A 19,312-nucleotide genomic window follows, 5' to 3' on the forward strand; every position below is an offset into this window, starting at 1 on the left:
TGAACAAAGGTTTAAAGGTGCCCATACACAGAAGAGAAAAGCTAGCCAAATCTACTGGTTTCAATAGGATTTGTCATCTATCTTAAGTGTATGGGGGTGTGCAGACCTTCTACTGATAGAAGATATTGGGGGGAAAAGGATCAAACATGCTGGATTTTATCAAGCCTAATCCTTTATCTTCAAGAAAAATAAGAAGATTCAAAGTTGTCTAAGCTTGATCGGTCAAACCAGGTAGAGAAGAATAGCAATAGGTCAAATAAGTGCTGTTGAAGATGTACGGCCATTAAAGGGACATTCTGGTCTAAGCAAGTTATCACCATTCCATTATCATTTATAGGTGAAAACTGTGACATCGCCATGGGTCCCACTATTAGGACTCCCAATGATGGACACAATGGGGGACTTCAGCAAAGCCACCGAAAGGAGGAGTTGAATGCTCCATTAAAGCCTGCTGTGCTGAAGAGTAAATAGAAATAGCAGAATTCTGCACTGTGCTAGATTTAGCTATATCTCTCATAAAATAAATGTAGGATCAATTATGTCCCCACATAGAGGCATAACTTGAAGCACTTATACCCTTATGTAAAATCTGCACCAAGGCCTGGCCCAACAAGCTACCTTGTCCACTTCTTACATACATCTTCTTCATCTTGGCAGATGGGCTGATGGCTCATGGTTTATTTGCCTCTCCCGGTCCCGTACTTACACCACTGATCTGGGACAAAGCCTTCACAAAAGCCTTACTTTGTCACCTGCGTGTATTGAATAGGATCACACCACCAAGCAATAGTGTGACATGTGATGTGTCAGGATTGCTGTCTTCTCCATGCAATGCATTAGTTTACACTGTGCATATTGTGATCAATGGCCTGATGGTGATTTATCCTACTATAAAAGTGTACATAATCAGTCTAAAACAAAATCAATTCTAACAATTAAAAATAAGTAAATCACTAGTATACCTTGTTCATTAATATGGGTTGCATGGGTATTGAGTGGGTCACTGAAGTGGTAAAGGTTCTCTTTAATTTCTTCAGAAATGTTTGTGTAGTGACACATAGTAAACACTTGGGGGCGAAACAGCATCATTTATTCATCCCGCTATTTCGGAAGAGGCAATTTGCATATTATATCATCCCGCTTAAGGCGTTTAGCAGCATCATAAGAGCTACTGCCATTAAATACTATGGTAGATTGTGGCCAAAACAGCACCCGGGGTTGGTATATTTTGCAACACACATGGTTATTTGTCCATGTAACAGTCACTATTCACTAAAAAAGGATAGTCTACAGACGGTATCTACGCGGAAATTAACATAATTCAAAGTGACTGATTCCTATAATAAGATTATAAAGGAAATTGCCAGAAGCGTACTATGCAATGGGTAGATTCACAAAGCTTCATTGCAGGTACTTAGCTATAGAAAATGAGAACCTTTAGCATTTCCAATACTAGAGATATAGTAGTAATGGTCATAAATGGAGGGTAGGGGGATACAGGGTTATGTAACAGACACATTAATGAGTTTTACTGGAGGCTATTTACTAACACATGGGTTGTAATGTCTTACCACATGTAACAGTGCGTGGGCACTGTACGTGTTACAGGGATGTGAGATCAGAGGTCAACTCAATCCTGAAAGGCAAATGCACGATGCTTACCACAACGCTGTGCATCTCATCGGGTGCACATATCACACAAATATTAATAGATATGACAATTATGGAATATCATTGTTACAGCCATTATATAAGCTGGAGAGGGGAGACCAATAGCAACAGTCACAGTGGGAACCCCTGTTGTTACCAACCCCTATTCCAGGAAAGAAGAACTTGGTATATAACGACTTCACCCTTTGGTCAGTTTATCATCTTATATGTTACTAGCTATTAAACCCGTTCTACGCCCGGGTGGCGAGCATTTATATTGGTATATGGTCTCCATCCTGGTATGTGCTGCTCCATCCTGCGTCCCCATCCTGTCATGTGCTGCTCCCATCCTGCGCCCCCATTCTGACATGTGCTGCTCCATCCTGCGCCCCCATTCTGTCATGTGCTGTTCCCATCCTGCGCCCCCGTTCTGTCATGTGCTGCTCCCATCCTGCGCCTCCATTCTGTCATTTGCTGCTCCCATCCTGTCATGTGCTGCTCCCATCCTGCGCCCCGGTTCTGTCATGTGCTGCTCCCATCCTGCGCCACCGTTCTGTCATGTGCTGCTCCCATCCTGCGCCTCCATTCTGTCATTTGCTGCTCCCATCCTGTCATGTGCTGCTCCCATCCTGTGCCCTGGTTCTGTCATGTGCTGCTCCCATCCTGCGCCACCGTTCTGTCATGTGCTGCTCCCATCCTGCGCCTCCATTCTGTCATTTGCTGCTCCCATCCTGTCATGTGCTGCTCCCATCCTGCGCCCCGGTTCTGTCATGTGCTGCTCCCATCCTGCGCCACCGTTCTGTCATGTGCTGCTCCCATCCTGCGCCCCCGTTCTGTCATGTGCTGCTTCCATCTTGCACCCCCGTTCTGTCATGTGCTGCTGCCATCCTGCACCCCTGTTCTGTCATGTGCTGCTCCATCCTGCGCCCCATTCTGTCATGTGCTGTTTCCATCCTGCGCCCCCGTTCTGTCATGTGCTGTTCCCATCCTGCGCCCCCGTTCTGTCATGTGCTGCTCCCATCCTGCGCCCCCGTTCTGTCATGTGCTGCTCCCATCCTGCGCCTCCATCCTGTCATGTGCTGCTCCCATCCTGCACACTGGTTCTGTCATGTGCTGCTCCCATCCTGCACCCCCGTTCTGTCATGTGCTGCTCCCATCCTGCGCCCCCGTTCTGTCATGTGCTGCTCCCATCCTGCACCCCCGTTCTGTCATGTGCTGCTTCCATCTTGCACCCCTGTTCTGTCATGTGCTGCTGCCATCCTGCACCCCCGTTCTGTCATGTGCTGCCCTATTCTGTCATGTGCTGCTCCCATCCTGCGCCACCGTTCTTTAATTTGCTGCTCCCGTCCCTATGCCCCATACGCTGCTCCATAATATATGCCCCGTATCAGGTGGCGTAAGTAACAAATAGCTGTGGCATGTAGTGCCACAGCCTCATGCCACAGCAATTTGTTACTTGCGCCACCTGATTCCTTTCTGCCGCCATTTTCTTGGTCCTGCTGCCGGAATCGGCGCCTGCGCAGTCCGCGCTTTCCGGCGCCATTTTCTTGAAGACACACCTGCAGTGTGTCTTCAAGAAAATGGCGCCGGAAAGCACTGACTGCGCAGGCGCCGATTCCAGCAGCAGGAGGATGAAGAAAATGGGCGGGGCGGAAAGGAATGGCGTAAGTAACAAATTGCTGTGGCATGAAGTGCCACAGCATAATCAGGGCACAAATATGTGCACGGTGTCCCCCTGCTCCCGACCCCTGCTCTCGGCAGTCCGCGCCTTCCGGCGCCATTTTTTTTTCCTGACACTCTATAATGTAACGCTAGGAGCGTCACGCCTGCGCAGTCTATAAAGGCTTCGGACAGAGTTACGCTCCCAGCGTTATATTATAGATGTTACCTAGGTGACTGTGTGCATTCACACGACCTACTGAATAGGGGAGTTGGCCAACTTTATTTGGGGTCTATCCTTCCACGTGCTGTACAGCAGTTGTAACCAATTTGGAGAGAAAATTGTAAATTGGTAGCCTAAATACTTTTCCAGTCACATAATATCTGTATTCATCTACTACCACCATAGGGTCCATGCACATGGCATTGTTGGTATCATGGGTCTGTATAATCTGTAATATGCTATGGATACCATACAGGTTTGCCGTAATATGACCCCCAAAGGAGCATGTTATGACCCATATGTGGCTTTGTAAAATAAGAGCGGGCCATTTTTGATCAGCCTGAAGGTATGTTCACACTGAGTTTTTGGAATTTTTAAAAAAAAAAACTGAGCACAAACTTTCCAACTCCTCCTGAAAAACTCACAATTCTTCAAATACTTGGAGTTTATGCTTCCAAAAACTCAGCAAAAAGACTCATTGTGCTCATAACCTTTAAAAGGGTTCTCCAAGAATGAGATAAAATGGCATCACTGATATAATTCAAACTGCAGACATACAGCTCCCATATCACACATACTTCAGTCGACAGCGGGAGGACGGTTGTCATATGTGAAGAAATATATATCTTCCTCCCTGTGCACACAGGGTGTCATCTCCAGCTTCATCCTCCTCAATGCTACTTTCTTTTCCAGTTGAGTGCAGTCAGTCTCCCTGCACTGCTACGGAGCGGAAGATGAAACATGTACTTCACACTGTGCTCCTGGCCGCTGACGGTGTACAGTGAAAATATTCACCCCCTTGCCATTTTTCGTGTTTTGCTACCTCACAACCTGGAATTTCACTTGTTTTTGAGGGCTGCATCAGTTCATGTAAAGAACATGCCTCCAATTGTGAACATTTGGTTTTCTTTTTATTGTGAAGCAAACAACAGATAGGACAAAATAACTGAAAACTTCAGTGTGTATACTGTAACTATTCACCCACTAAAGTCAGTACTTTGTAGAGCCTCCTTTTGCAGCATTTACAGCTGCAAGTTGCTTTGGATAAGTCTCTATTAGCTTTCCACATCTTGCCACTGGGATTTTTGCCCATTTCTCAAGGCAAAACTACTCCAGCTCCTTCAAATTAGATGATTTCCTCTGGCGAACAGCAATCTTCAAGTCTGACCACAAATTCTCCACTGAATAAAGGTCTGAGCTTTGACTAGGCCATTCCAAAACATTTACATGTTTCCACAGTATGCTTTGGGTCATTGTCTTGTTGGAAGGTGAACCTTTGTCCCAGTTTTAAATCACTTACAGACTGAAACAGGTTTTACTCAAGAATATCCCTGTATTTCGCAACATCCATCTTCCCCTCAACTAGGACATTTTCCCTGTCCCTGCTGATGGTGTTCTTTGGGTGATGAGCTGTGTTGGGGCAAAGCATAGCGTTTACCGTGGTGGCCAAAAAGTTCAATTTTGGTCTCATCTGACCACAGCACCTTCTTATATACATTTGGGGAGTTTCCCACATGTCTTTTGGCAAACTCAAAATGATTCTTCCAATTTTTGTGTGTGAGTAAAGACGTTTTTCTGGCCACTCTTCCATGAAGACCACTTCTATGGAGTATATGGTTTATTGTAGTCATTTGGAGAAATATTCCAGTGTATTCTTAGGAACTCTACAGCCCCTTCAGGGTTACCTTTGGTCTCTGTGCTGCCTCTCTCTGATTAATGACCTCCTTGCCCAGGCTGACAGTTTTGGTGGGTGGCCATCTCTTGGCAGGTTTATTGTGGTACCATATTCATCCATTTCTTACTATTTGATGATAATGGATTTGATGGTGGTCGGGGGAATCATCAGAGATTGGGATAATTTTTTATAACCCAAACCTGACTTGTAGTTCTCAACAACTTTGCCCCTGACTTTTTTGGAGATCTCCTTGGTCTTCATGGTGTTTGGCTAGTGGTGCCTCTTGCATAATGGTGTTGCAGCCTCTGTGGCCTTTCAGAAAAGGTGAACATGCTGACAAACCATGTGACACTTAGATTGCACACAGGTTTTCTTTGTCTCGCTAAAGGTACCATCACACTCAGCGACGCTGCAGCGATATAGACAACGAGCCGATCGCTGCAGCGTCGCTGTTTAGGTCGCTGTAGAGACGTCAAACACCGGCAACAACTGAACGATGCAGGAGCGATCCAGTGATGTAACGGCGACTCACTTATCGTTCTCGCTGGTTGTTAGCTCCATGTAAAACATTGCTGGCATCGTTGCTTTTGATGTCAAACATGACGAATCACGCCGACCTGACGACAAAATAAAGTTCTGGACTTCTAGCTCCGACCAGCGATGGCACAGCGGGATCCAGATCCAGATCGATGCTGCGTGTCAAACACAACGAGATCGCTATCCAGGACGCTGCAACGTCACGGATCGTTATCGTTCTTGTTGCAAAGTTGCTGAGTGTGACGGTACCTTAAGCTTGTGACTTCTGAAGGTAATTGCTTTCACCAGAAGTTTTTAGGGGCTTCATAGCAAAAGGGGTGAATATATTAACATGCCAATTTTTATTTGTTTGATCCCATAAATGTAATTTATGCCTATATTTTTCTCACTTCACTTCACCAAGTTAGACTATTAGTGCTGATTCATCACACGCAAATCGGATTACAAAAATATTTAAATGCAGGTTCTAATGTACCAAAATAGGTTAGAAGCCAAGGGGTGAATACTTTTGCAAGCCACTGTATGTGTGATGCTACAGATCTTGTCAGTTGAGACACACATTTCCAGAGCTGTATGTCTTTAGTCTGAAGCCCGCACTAACATGTGACTAGGACAGGTTGCAGTTGGAATAATATCAGGACTCCATTTTATCTCACACTTAGAGAAGCACATTTAATGGACTATTTGTACCAGTCAGCATTTACTGACATTTACTGTATGATTTACTGACATGTATTATTTAAGTCAGGGACATATGTGTAAATGAATAGCTGCAAATTCGTCAGTATTCAAGTTGATTGCAAGCTCTTGTGCAGGGTTGTCAGCATAACAGAATAATTTCCTTATGCTAGGCTGTATTTCAAAAAGAATGGTCTACAAAAACCAACAAAATCCGATATGTCTCTGATTCGCAACCATACATCTGAGTCACGTTTAGTGCATGACATGCAAGGGGTTCCAGCAATGAATGGACTTACCTCTGCTCCTCCTCTAACTCCTCCTTTGTTAGCATGCTCTCATAATCACTACCTCGCAGTTTTCCTGGTTGATATTTAAAGGAGAATGCCTCGTCATCTGAAAATAAAAAGACAAAAAAGAGAGTGGCATGGAACTTCGCAAAAGTATTCCAGTTATTTCATACCAGATTTGAGAAGCAAAGAACAAGTGGTACTATAATATGTAAATACATTAGAAAAAAACTTACCTCAAGTAGATCATTTGCTAGAATTAGAAAAAAACTCATAGCCACATGGGCCAACTGGGCCAAGCTAAGACTGAATCATTGATGACCAAGTCAATACATACCAGAACGTCAGGTTTGGAAGAATCATTAAAAATGAGGTCCTACTGAGTGTTATGTTATCCCATATAGACAAATACTGAGCTGTAGACCACTGGGGGACAGGCACTGGTAACACTGGGGCGTTTGCTGACAGCTAAGTGGTTTTTCTTGGGGTTAACACCCTTTCTGTTAGCTGTCTTTGGAACCACCTATTTTTGTCTACTAGACTTTGCATGTGTATAGGCACCTACCTTTGGTCATCAGAGCTTATTGGTGATTGTTTACATATTATTTCATCTAATGTACAGCTGAGTGTATTCTTCTATTTCTTTTTCCGGTATGGCATTTTGAAACTACTGTGTGCCTATGGATATTAGGAGCTATACTGAGATATGCAATACTGCTGAACATTTTGTAAAGCACTGATTATGACCACTGTTAATCTTTACCAGGGAGGTGCTGCCATGCACATGATTTATCTAAGACTGAACCAGGTCATTTGTTAAGGTACCTTCACACATAACGATATTGTTAACGATATCGTTGCTATTTGTGACGTAGCAACGATATCGTTAATGAAATCGTTCTGTGTGACAGCGACCAACGATCAGGCCCCTGCTGGGAGATCGTTGGTCGTTGAATAAAGTCCAGAACTTTATTTCGTCGCTGGACTCCTGCTGACATCGCTGGATCGGCGTGTGTGACACCGATCCAGTGATGTCTTCACTGGTAACCAGGGTAAACATCGGGTAACTAAGCGCAGGGCCACGCTTAGTAACCCGATGTTTACCCTGGTTACCATCCTAAAAGTAAAAAAAAACAAACACTACATACTTACCTACAGCCGTCTGTCCTCCAGCGCTGTGCTCTGCACTCCTCCTGTACTGTACTGGAGGACAGACAGCGGTAGGTAAGTATGTAGTGTTTGTTTGTTTTTACTTTTAGGATGGTAACCAGGGTAAACATCGGGTTACTAAGCGCGGCCCTGCGCTTAGTAACCCGATGTTTACCCTGGTTACCGGCATCGTTGGTCACTGGAGAGCTGTCTGTGTGACAGCTCTCCAGCGACCAAACAGCGACGCTGCAGCCAGGGCCGGCTCCAGGTTTTTGAGGGCCCCGGGCGAAAGAGTCTCAGTGGGCCCCCTCCCTTTAACACATACCCGATTTATGATGCACAGATACGGCAGAGAAATGTATAGTACAATGCCAGATTTCACTTCTTACATGAGTGACAGCTATTGTAAATTCTGCAGTGTATATATACAGGACAGGAGGAGTGGTACTGTGCAGTGTATATATACAGGAGGAAAGGTGCTGTGCAGTGTATATATACAGGAGAGGTGCTGTGCAATGTATACATACAGGAGGAAAGGTGCTGTGCAGTGTATATATACAGGGGGAAAGGTGCTGTGCAGTGTATATATACAGGAGAGGTGCTGTGCAGTGTCGTGAGCAGGGCGTTGTTGTATCAGAAAATCTTTTCTGTTTTAAGTTTTTCTATGAAACAAAGACTTTTCTACATAAACAACGTTGTTTGGTTTTGCGGCCCTAACAGATCTGTGCTACAAAGTAACATCGCTCGGGCATTAATGAGGGACCTGATGCTGAATCCTTTCCACAAACCCTAATGACCCAATTAGTGCCCCGTCATTAGAAGCTCATTAAACGCCTCCCTGTCCCGAGCAATCATGTACAGTATGGGGGGATCCTGCAGCCCACCCGTGACTGCTCCATACCATACACTGCCCTCTGTCGCTCTCACTATTATCCTGTGCATTTCTCCTTCATCGTTACCCCATGTTACACTTGTCACCCCCCACTACAGAGTAGCAGGGCAGCCAATGTCACCCCCTCCCGGACCCTAATGGCAGCAGGAAATGTCTGCTCCTCTATTGGGTTGGAACCTGATTTAATCAAGGAATAATGTGGATTTGTTGCCGGTGGCTGCAGAGGAAGGGTTAAGTGATGCCATGTCCGTGGTGGGAGCGGTGGCAGCTGCTGGGACCTGGACAGAGACAACCAATGTTGCTGTGACTGCACAGTGTGACCAGGAGGAGAGAAGCTGAGACTCCGGAGCAGAAATCACCCACATGCCAGCACTGGGCAGAGTCCCTCCAGTCACCAGCATGGGGCCACGGGCCCCAACCTACAGCCCACATGGCAGCAGCTCCCCTTCCTCCTGGCATCTGGTTAACCCCATTTATGCGGGTCAGATTGTTATATTTAAGGTTTAGCAATAACCTTCATACAGATGGGAAGGGGTTAAGCTTCTTCCTACCCCACTGGTGCAGGTTTGGTGCAGCATGCATATATTCTGGGGTTCTGGGAGAGCTGGGTGGCTGCAGGCTGCACCCCACCAGCTGCTCCTCCAGACATCACCCACATTTTTAGGCAGCAGAGACAGACAGCAGCAGACTGAGCCACAGGACCACCTGCAATTATTGCTGGATACCTTTGCACTCTGGTAGGACTAGCTCCTCCGGAATCTTCCTGATAAGTTCAGCTCAGCAGCACTGTCTGCAGCCAGCCAGGGGCCAGAGCAGAGAACTGCTCTCTCCGCCCACAAACAGTCACACTGGCTGCCTTCTCTTAACCCCTATGTGTGCCTGCCTGGCTGCACTGACTGAGTGAGAAGATGCTTGTGTCAGAGCTGGCACATAGGGGTTAAGAGAACGCAGCCAGCAGTGACTTTGTGGGCGGAGAGAGCATGTTATCTCCTGCTCTGCTCTCCCAGCTGCTAGTGGGCCCCCCTTTCTTCCCAAGGCCCCGGCATTTGCCCGCTGTGCCGGGTGCTGACGCCGGCCCTGGCTGCAGCGATCCGGATCGTTGTCGGTATCGCTGCAGCGTCGCTTAATGTGAAGGGGCCTTTAATATATATCTGTCCTCCCATTGTTATCTCGTTATCTATGCACACAGCCATATCCCTGTAAGGGGTGCAGTAGGACCGTTACACCAAAACGCTTTTGAGCACACAGATCTTTTTTGCTCCAATTATGTTTTTTCTAGCGTTTTAACCGTCCTACACGAGATTCCAATATAGGAGGTGGATATAATAATTTTTTGTGCACCTTTATGTTCTCGTACCCTACGCTTTCTGTCATTTCTTTCATTTGCTCATTGTTTTCCCTCCTATAGTTGGTTAGTCACTTAACAGGGTGAGCAGGTGTTAGCCGCCGCGGAGTGGGGGCGCCAAATCTATCAGGGTGCCAACCTCCACTGTTAGGAAGGGACAGCAGGTAAGCGTAGGGCTATCATATGAGGATAGGTGCACAAAAGAGATTCATATATATATTTTTCTCTGTTTTCACTGGGAAGTGGTATTTTTAAGAGTATTTGATTAAAACTATATTTTTAAGGGGACAATATGTTACACGGGACAGGCACTGGTAAAACATTTGTACTGGGCCCAATGACTTCTGTATGGGTCAAAACCAATATTCTGTGTTTTATATCACTCACATTCCTTCAGAGTCCTTTTCTTTTTTTAAGTCTAAGTTAATGCTCAGTGGTTTTACATTAGTCTTTGATTTCACATCTCCGGGGATATAACACATGATATTCCACCCTTTTCTGCCCTGTGATGTGATAACTGAAATAACTTTACAAAGCTCCAAGTCTACCAACTGTCTAATAAAATCCAATTCACTAGAATCATTAGAAGTAGATCAGTGCCATATAAAATCCAAGCTCATAGGTTCTCTAATAGCAGAAACACACACCACTCAGAAAGAAGGGGTTAAGTAGCGCTGCAAGTTTTTTGCCATGTTCCTTCCCTGGATAGAACAATACTGCATAGCCCTAGATAATGGGTGAATGGGTACTGCACTGTACAGCCAGTGGGACATTCACACCTTTGTCCTCTGGATTGAACGGGACACCAGAGGTTAATCATGAAAGAATGGAATATCCTAGTATCCCCAGACTGGATTTACACTATATGAATAACGGTATTGGGACACCTACACATTACACCTACAGGGACTTTTATGCCATGCCATTATAAACCCATAGGCAATAATGTAGAGTTGGATCTCTCTTTGCAACTAAAACAGCTTCCACTCTTCTGTGAAAATTTTCCTCAAGATTTTGGAGAGCATCTATGGGAATTTTTACCCATTAGTACAGAAGAACAATTGTGAGATCAAACACTGATGTTGTAGGAGATGTCCTGGGTCACAATTTCCTTTCTAGTTCATCCAAAGCTGTGTTTGCTGGAGCTGACTTCAGGACTCATGGCATGCTCTTCTATAAAAAACCTGGTATAGGGTTGGAGAAGGATCTTTTCTGTTCGACCATGCCTGTACCCCTGTGTACAAAGCTGGAAGCATGCAATTATCCAAAATGTCCTAGTATATAAAGCCTTTAAGATTTCCAGCTATGGTAGTAACCATGAAAAACAACCCCATAACATCATTATCCCATCTCCACCAAATTTTACAATTGGCACAATGCAGTTAGGCAGATAACGTCCTCCTGGCATTCGCCAAATCCTGATTCTTCCACCAGATAATGTATTATGATTCGTCACTCTACAGAACACGTTCATTCTACTCCTGAGTGTAGTGGTGGCTTTACACATCCCCATACGATGCCTGGCATTGTGCTTGATGATGTAAAAATATTTCACAGCTGTTCATCCATGGAAACCCATGCCATAATGCTCCTGCCATCATTTTTGTGCTAATGTATAAGCTAGAGGAGGTCTAGACTAACTGACTGAGTCAGCAGAGCGTTGGTCACGTTTATGCAATATGCTCCTCAGAACTTGGTGACCATGCTCTGTGACTTTTATCAGGACTGTTACTTTGTGACTGAGATGCTGTAGCTTTTAAACTCTTTCACTTTTCTATGATACCGCTCACAGCTGACCGTGGAATATTTAGGAGGGTAGAAATGTCATAATCTGACTTGTCACAAAGATGACGTCCTACAAGGCCACAATCAAATTCACCGAGCTCTTTATATTGAGCCATTCTTTCACAAATGTTAGTAAAGACAAGGAGTGAGTTTTTTACACATATGATTATGGAACTGAATGAAAACCCTGAATTCAATGATTAAGAAGTGTATCCCAATACTTTTGTTCATATAGTGTACATCTTTTAGGAACCCGCCACACCAATATGTACGTGAAGGCAGAGTCTATTTCTTCTCCCAAACATAGATCCTTATCCTCCCAAGAGAGGGAGGATAAGGATCTATGTTTTGGAGAAGAAATAGACTCTGCCTTCACGTACACATTGGTGTGGCGGGTTCCCATAGGGAGGTCCATGTGGGGCCTGTCCTTGTGAGGACAGGAGTTACACAGGGGTATACAGGGGTAGACAGTGCTTTCCTAGCCCTGCCCCCACTCCACAATCCTGGACCTTGTTCCCACATTTGGAAGCGCATGGCTGTCCGTCATCTTTGGTGAGACCAATCCAAATTTTAATTCTGAGCACTGGTTCACTTGAGCACATTAATTGCTTTTGTTTGTGTCTTGTTTTGGGTGTGCATTATTTTATATCTATGATTAAAAGTTATGTTTTAATAGTGGATATCCTCCACAGCTGATTCTGCTCATTTAAATTAGCACATTTTAATTCTCCGTTCCCTTCCATATTTTCCACCAAAAGAAAGAGTATAACCTTTTTCATTTAGTTTTCTTACTTTTACTTGCAGATTTCCGTTTTAAATACCAAAATGGATCCCATATATTGTTTACGACACTTAGTAGGGGGTCAATATAAAAAAAATGGAAGCCAAAGGGTATGGAACAATATTATTATCATTGTCATCCACACTTGAGAGGAGTTCACATTAGTGTTTGAGGGCTTTGCGGAGGGCTGCATACGTCCCTGCCTACAGCATGATATAGCCATTTATAGCCACATAGGACTGAGCTGAGGGGAAATACTGACTCAATCATTTATATTGCTTCATCGATGGCCATATAATACAGCCTGAAGTATTTGGGTGACAAACATTGTGGGTTGTTGGTTATCACCAGCTAAATACAATTTTTAAAAACTTGACAGCAAACGACAAATGATTTCATAGATGAAGATTTTACCTGCTAATGTAAATGTGCTTAGTGTGATTATGTTTCTGGAAATGTGCAGGATGTACGTCACTTCCAGTAACATCACCTGCGCACAGTCCAAACCACAAGGGATTCACACAAATAATTAGTGTTAGCCTAGCAGGGCCTTCACTGGTGGCCATACACAGTGAAGGATAGTGGCTCATGAACAGTCACACCAAGCCTCCTCGGGAGCTGCCTCAATCATCAATTGCAGTTCAGCTCATTTCCAATTTTCCATCAGATCCCACTAGAGTATAACTACTAATCAGCAGCGTTGCTATGGGGAGGTGGGACACCCGCAGCCCATGCCCATCGAGGGGTCCACCCGGAGGGACTTCCATTAATAATTGTATGGGTGTGTACAGCACACTAATACAGTTAGACCTTGCTGTAGCCTGTGATGGGCTGTGGGAGGCTGTATACATATTTTTTTTAAAAAATTTTGATGCATTATTACTTTTTAGTGGTAGAACTCAGGTCTTTTTTGCTGTATGTTGAAGGGGGACTCGGAGGACATTATCAGTTTACTGTATGTGGGTGGGACTCTGGGGGAATTATTAAATGTTAAGTGGACAACTTTTTCTCATACCTCTTGCTTGGCCCCCATAAAATAATAAAGCTTATACTCACCTCCCATGCCATTCCTGCAGTGTTGGCACTCCATCTACTGGGACTGCCGTGCTGTTGTGGTGACATGTGACGCCGGCGTCCATTCAGCGTTGGCGTCATTGTACCCACCGCATGTCGATTTATCATTTGCAACCCTGACTTCCTCTTCATGTTTGATTTTTTCGATGGCGGAGACAGTGACGCTGGCTCGTTATTCCCCTGAGGAAGCTGTGGGTGACGCGGCAATACGCGTGAGGTTGGCTCCCAGACCGGTCAGATTTGCAACTTTTGGCCTGCTATATCGTGGTTCTTATATATCGTGGTTCTTAGGCGCATCTCTCCAGGCAACATGTACCTCTCTCTACAGGTACCTTCTGGCTATGGTCAGTAACCTCTCCCATGCACACTTCATGAACTTCAATTGGGCTGTTTTTTTCTTATTTTGGTAGCAGCCCCGTCTACAGATCTTTTAATCTTGAGGTACTATTGCTAGTGTTTATGCAACACCCGCTAGGGCCGTGGAGTACTCGGAACCGGGTCGCACGACTCTTAAAGGGGCGGTCTCGGCATCAGTGACCTGGTCCGTGGCCCTGGAGGCACAATTAAAGGGGATGGATTATGGAAAAGAATAAATAGGAAAAGGGGATTATTCGTGACGCCACCTGTGGTACTCGGCCAGTGATGGCCGACGCTGCTTAAAGGGACCGCTGGGGACGATGGTGTTGTAGCTGAGATGGTTTGACTCCCCACAGGTGGAGCGGGGCCCCATGGCTACCAGAACAGTCTTTGAGGGGTTGTGGACGTTGGGGTGCAAGAATGCTTGGAGGACACAGGTAACAAGTGGTATTGGAGATCCGGGCAGCCTTGAAGCAGTTCAGAATTCCCCTAGCTTGGTGGGGTTGGAAGCCTCCCTACTGCGCTGCTCTCTGGGTTCCTGATGCTTGTAGTTCTCCTCAAGTCTGTTGTGAATTCTGTGGCTGAATTCACTCCTGTGGTCACAAGTGGTACTGCAGCTTCTGAGCTTCCTCCCTCAGGTGTTCTGGTGAGCTCGTTAACTGCTTCATTACTTAACTCCGCCTGATGCTGCTATCCTTGCTCCTTGTCAATGTTTCAGTGTTGGATCTGAGCTTCTCCTGATTGTTCCTGTGACCTGCTGCTCTGTATAGCTAAGTGCCTTTTGCTTTTTTGTTGCTTTTTTTCTGTTCAGCTTGTCTTTTGTTTTGCTGGAAGCTCTGAGACGCAAAGGGTGTACCGCCGTGCCGTTAGTTCGGCACAGTGGGTTTTTTTGCCCCCTTTGCGTGGTTTTGCTTTAGGGTTTTTTGTAGACTGCAAAGTTCGCTTTACTGTCCTCGCTCTGTCCTAGAATATCGGGCCCCACTTTGCTGAATCTATTTCATCCCTACGTTTTGTCTTTTCATCTTACTCACAGTCATTATATGTGGGGGGCTGCCTTTTCCTTTGGGGAATTTCTCTGGGGCAAGTCAGGCCTATTTTTCTATCTTCAGGCTAGCTAGTTTCTTAGGCTGTGCCGAGTTGCCTAGGTAGTTGTTAGGTGCAATCCACAGCCGCTTTTAGTTGTGTTTAGGATAGGATCAGGTGTGCAGTCTACAGAGTTTCCACGTCTCAGAGCTCGTTCTTGTATTTTTGGGTATTTGTCAGATCACTGTGTGCGCTCTGATCGCTAAGCACACTGTGTTTCTGGATTGCCTTCATAACACCTGTCATTAGCAAACATAACAGTACAAGGAGCCAAACTAATGATTCTCAATAGAGGGAAAGAAAAAGTTCTGACATCATTTTTTTTTTTTCTGCTCTGTGTTCACTTTTTTTTTTCCCCTAGACATTTGGGTGATTCTGGACACAGGTGTGGACATGGATATTCAGGGTCTGTGCTCTTCAATGGATAATCTCGTTATAAATGTACAAAAAATTCAAGATACTATTGATCAGAAATCTATGTTAGAACCAAGAATTCCTATTCCTGATTTGTTTTTTGGAGATAGAACTAAGTTTCTAAGTTTCAAAAATAATTGTAAGCTATTTCTGGCCTTGAAACCTCATTCTTCTGGTAATCCTATTCAACAGGTTTTGATTATTATTTCTTTTTTGCGCGGCGACCCTCAAGACTGGGCATTTTCTCTTGCGCCAGGAGACCCTGCATTGAGTAGTGTCGATGCGTTTTTCCTGGCGCTCGGATTGCTGTACGATGAGCCTAATTCAGTGGATCAGGCTGAGAAAAATTTGCTGGCTTTGTGCCAGGGTCAGGATGATATAGAAGTATATTGTCAGAAATTTAGGAAATGGTCAGTACTCACTCAGTGGAATGAATCTGCGCTGGCAGCTTTGTTCAGAAAGGGTCTCTCTGAGGCTCTTAAGGATGTCATGGTGGGATTTCCTATGCCTGCTGGTTTGAATGAGTCTTTGTCTTTGGCCATTCAGATCGGTCGACGCTTGCGCGAGCGTAAATCTGTGCACCATTTGGCGGTACTGCCTGAGGTTAAACCTGAGCCTATGCAGTGCGATAGGACTATGACTAGAGTTGAACGGCAGGAATACAGACGTCTGAATGGTCTGTGTTTCTACTGTGGTGATTCCACTCATGCTATTTCTGATTGTCCTAAGCGCACTAAGCGGTCCGCTAGGTCTGCCGTCATTGGTACTGTACAGTCCAAATTCCTTCTGTCCATTACCTTGATATGCTCTTTGTCGTCGTTTTCTGTCATGGCGTTTGTGGATTCGGGCGCTGCCCTGAATCTGATGGATTTGGATTATGCTAAACGTTGTGGGTTTTTCTTGGAGCCTTTGCGGTGTCCTATTCCATTGAGAGGAATTGATGCTACACCTTTGGCCAAGAATAAACCTCAATACTGGGCCCAGCTGACCATGTGCATGGCTCCTGCACATCAGGAAGTTATTCGCTTTTTGGTGTTGCATAATCTGCATGATGTGGTCGTGTTGGGGTTGCCATGGCTACAAACCCATAATCCAGTATTGGATTGGAATTCCATGTCGGTATCCAGCTGGGGTTGTCAGGGGGTACATGGTGATGTTCCATTTTTGTCGATTTCGTCATCCACCCCTTCTGAGGTCCCAGAGTTCTTGTCTGATTATCAGGATGTATTTGAAGAGCCCAAGTCCGATGCTCTACCTCCGCATAGGGATTGTGATTGTGCTATCAATTTGATTCCTGGTAGTAAATTCCCTAAAGGTCGATTATTTAATTTATCCGTGCCCGAACACGCCGCTATGCGCAGTTATGTGAAGGAATCCCTGGAGAAGGGACATATTCGCCCATCGTCATCACCACTGGGAGCAGGGTTCTTCTTTGTAGCCAAGAAGGATGGTTCGCTGAGACCGTGTATTGATTACCGCCTTCTTAATAAGATCACTGTTAAATTTCAGTATCCCTTGCCATTGTTATCTGACTTGTTTGCTCGGATTAAGGGGGTTAGTTGGTTCACTAAGATAGATCTTCGTGGTGCGTATAATCTGGTGAGAATCAGGCAAGGAGATGAATGGAAAACTGCATTCAATACGCCCGAGGGTCATTTTGAGTATCTAGTGATGCCGTTCGGACTTGCCAATGCTCCATCTGTGTTTCAGTCTTTTATGCATGACATCTTCCGTGAGTATCTGGATAAATTTCTGATTGTTTACTTGGATGACATTTTGATCTTCTCAGATGATTGGGAGTCTCATGTGAAGCAGGTCAGAATGGTTTTTCAGGTCCTGCGTGCTAACTCTTTGTTTGTGAAGGGATCAAAGTGTCTCTTCGGTGTGCAGAAAGTTTCATTTTTAGGGTTCATCTTTACCCCTTCTACTATCGAGATGGATCCAGTTAAGGTCCAAGCCATCCAGGATTGGATTCATCCGACATCTTTGAAAAGTCTGCAAAAGTTCCTGGGCTTTGCTAATTTTTATCGTCGCTTCATCTGTAATTTTTCTAGCATTGCCAAACCATTGACCGATTTGACCAAGAAGGGTGCTGATTTGGTTAATTGGTCTTCTGCTGCTGTGGAAGCTTTTCAGGAGTTGAAGCGTCGTTTTTGTTCTGCCCCTGTGTTGTGTCAGCCAGATGTTTCTCTTCCGTTCCAGGTCGAGGTTGATGCTTCTGAGATTGGAGCAGGGGCGGTTTTGTCACAGAGAGGTTCTGATTGCTCAGTGATGAAACCATGTGCTTTCTTTTCCAGGAAGTTTTCGCCCGCTGAGCGTAATTATGATGTGGGCAATCGAGAGTTGCTGGCCATGAAGTGGGCATTCGAGGAGTGGCGTCATTGGCTTGAAGGAGCTAAGCATCGCGTGGTGGTATTGACTGATCATAAGAACTTGACTTATCTCGAGTCTGCCAAGCGCTTGAATCCTAGACAGGCCCGTTGGTCGTTATTTTTTGCCCGCTTCGACTTTGTGATTTCGTACCTTCCGGGCTCTAAAAATGTGAAGGCGGATGCTCTGTCTAGGAGTTTTGTGCCTGACTCTCCGGGTTTATCTGAGCCAGCGGGTATCCTCAAGGAAGGTGTCATTGTGTCTGCCATCTCCCCTGATTTGCGGCGGGTGCTGCAAAAATTTCAGGCGAATAAACCTGATCGTTGTCCAGCAGAGAAACTGTTCGTCCCTGATAGGTGGACTAATAAACTTATCTCTGAACTTCATTGTTCGGTGTTGGCTGGTCATCCTGGAATCTTTGGTACCAGAGAGTTAGTGGCTAGATCCTTCTGGTGGCCATCTCTGTCACGGGATGTACGTACTTTTGTGCAGTCCTGTGGGATTTGTGCTAGGGCTAAGCCCTGCTGTTCTCGTGCCAGTGGGTTGCTTTTGCCCTTGCCGGTCCCAAAGAGGCCTTGGACACATATTTCGATGGATTTCATTTCTGACCTTCCCGTTTCTCAAAAGATGTCGGTCATTTGGGTGGTCTGTGATCGCTTTTCTAAAATGGTCCATCTGGTGCCCTTGGCTAAATTGCCTTCCTCCTCTGATTTGGTACCTTTGTTCTTTCAGCATGTGGTTCGGTTTCATGGCATTCCTGAGAATATTGTTTCTGACAGAGGTTCCCAGTTTGTTTCAAGGTTTTGGCGAGCCTTTTGTGGTAGGATGGGCATTGACCTATCCTTTTCCTCGGCTTTCCATCCTCAGACTAATGGCCAGACCGAACGAACCAATCAGACCTTGGAAACATATCTGAGATGTTTTGTTTCTGCAGACCAGGATGATTGGGTGTCCTTTTTGCCGTTGGCTGAGTTCGCCCTTAATAATCGGGCCAGCTCGGCTACCTTGGTTTCTCCATTTTTTTGCAATTCTGGGTTCCATCCTCGTTTCTCTTCAGGACAGGTTGAGTCTTCGGACTGTCCTGGTGTGGATTCTGTGGTGGATAGGTTGCAGCAGATCTGGACTCAGGTAGTGGACAATTTGATCTTGTCCCAGGAGAAAGCTAATCGCAGACGCCGTGTGGGTCCCCGACTTCGTGTTGGGTATCTGGTTTGGTTATCTTCTCGTCATATTCCTATGAAGGTTTCCTCTCCTAAATTTAAATCTCGTTTTATTGGTCCGTATAGGATTTCTGAGGTTCTCAATCCTGTGTCTTTTCGTTTGACTCTCCCAGACTCCTTTTCCATACAT

At 45.3% G+C, this 19,312-nt stretch overlaps 1 protein-coding gene across 3 annotated transcripts in view; it reads right to left on the minus strand.

The window, feature by feature from the left end:
* Positions 1 to 19,312, minus strand: part of MXRA7 (matrix remodeling associated 7) — a 78,002-nt gene that overhangs the window by 18,120 nt on the left and 40,570 nt on the right. For 2 of the 3 annotated variants that reach the window (XM_069752102.1, XM_069752101.1), the window contains exon 3: positions 6,722 to 6,818. In XM_069752102.1, coding sequence (XP_069608203.1) covers positions 6,722 to 6,818 — 97 coding nt within the window. Of the gene's footprint in view, positions 1 to 1,571; positions 1,637 to 6,721; positions 6,819 to 19,312 lie in introns of all 3 variants that reach the window. The other variant, XM_069752104.1, reaches the window with a different exon arrangement.

The sequence above is a fragment of the Ranitomeya imitator genome, chromosome 2 (genome assembly GCF_032444005.1).
Source record: "Ranitomeya imitator isolate aRanImi1 chromosome 2, aRanImi1.pri, whole genome shotgun sequence".
Lineage (NCBI taxonomy): Eukaryota > Metazoa > Chordata > Amphibia > Anura > Dendrobatidae > Ranitomeya > Ranitomeya imitator.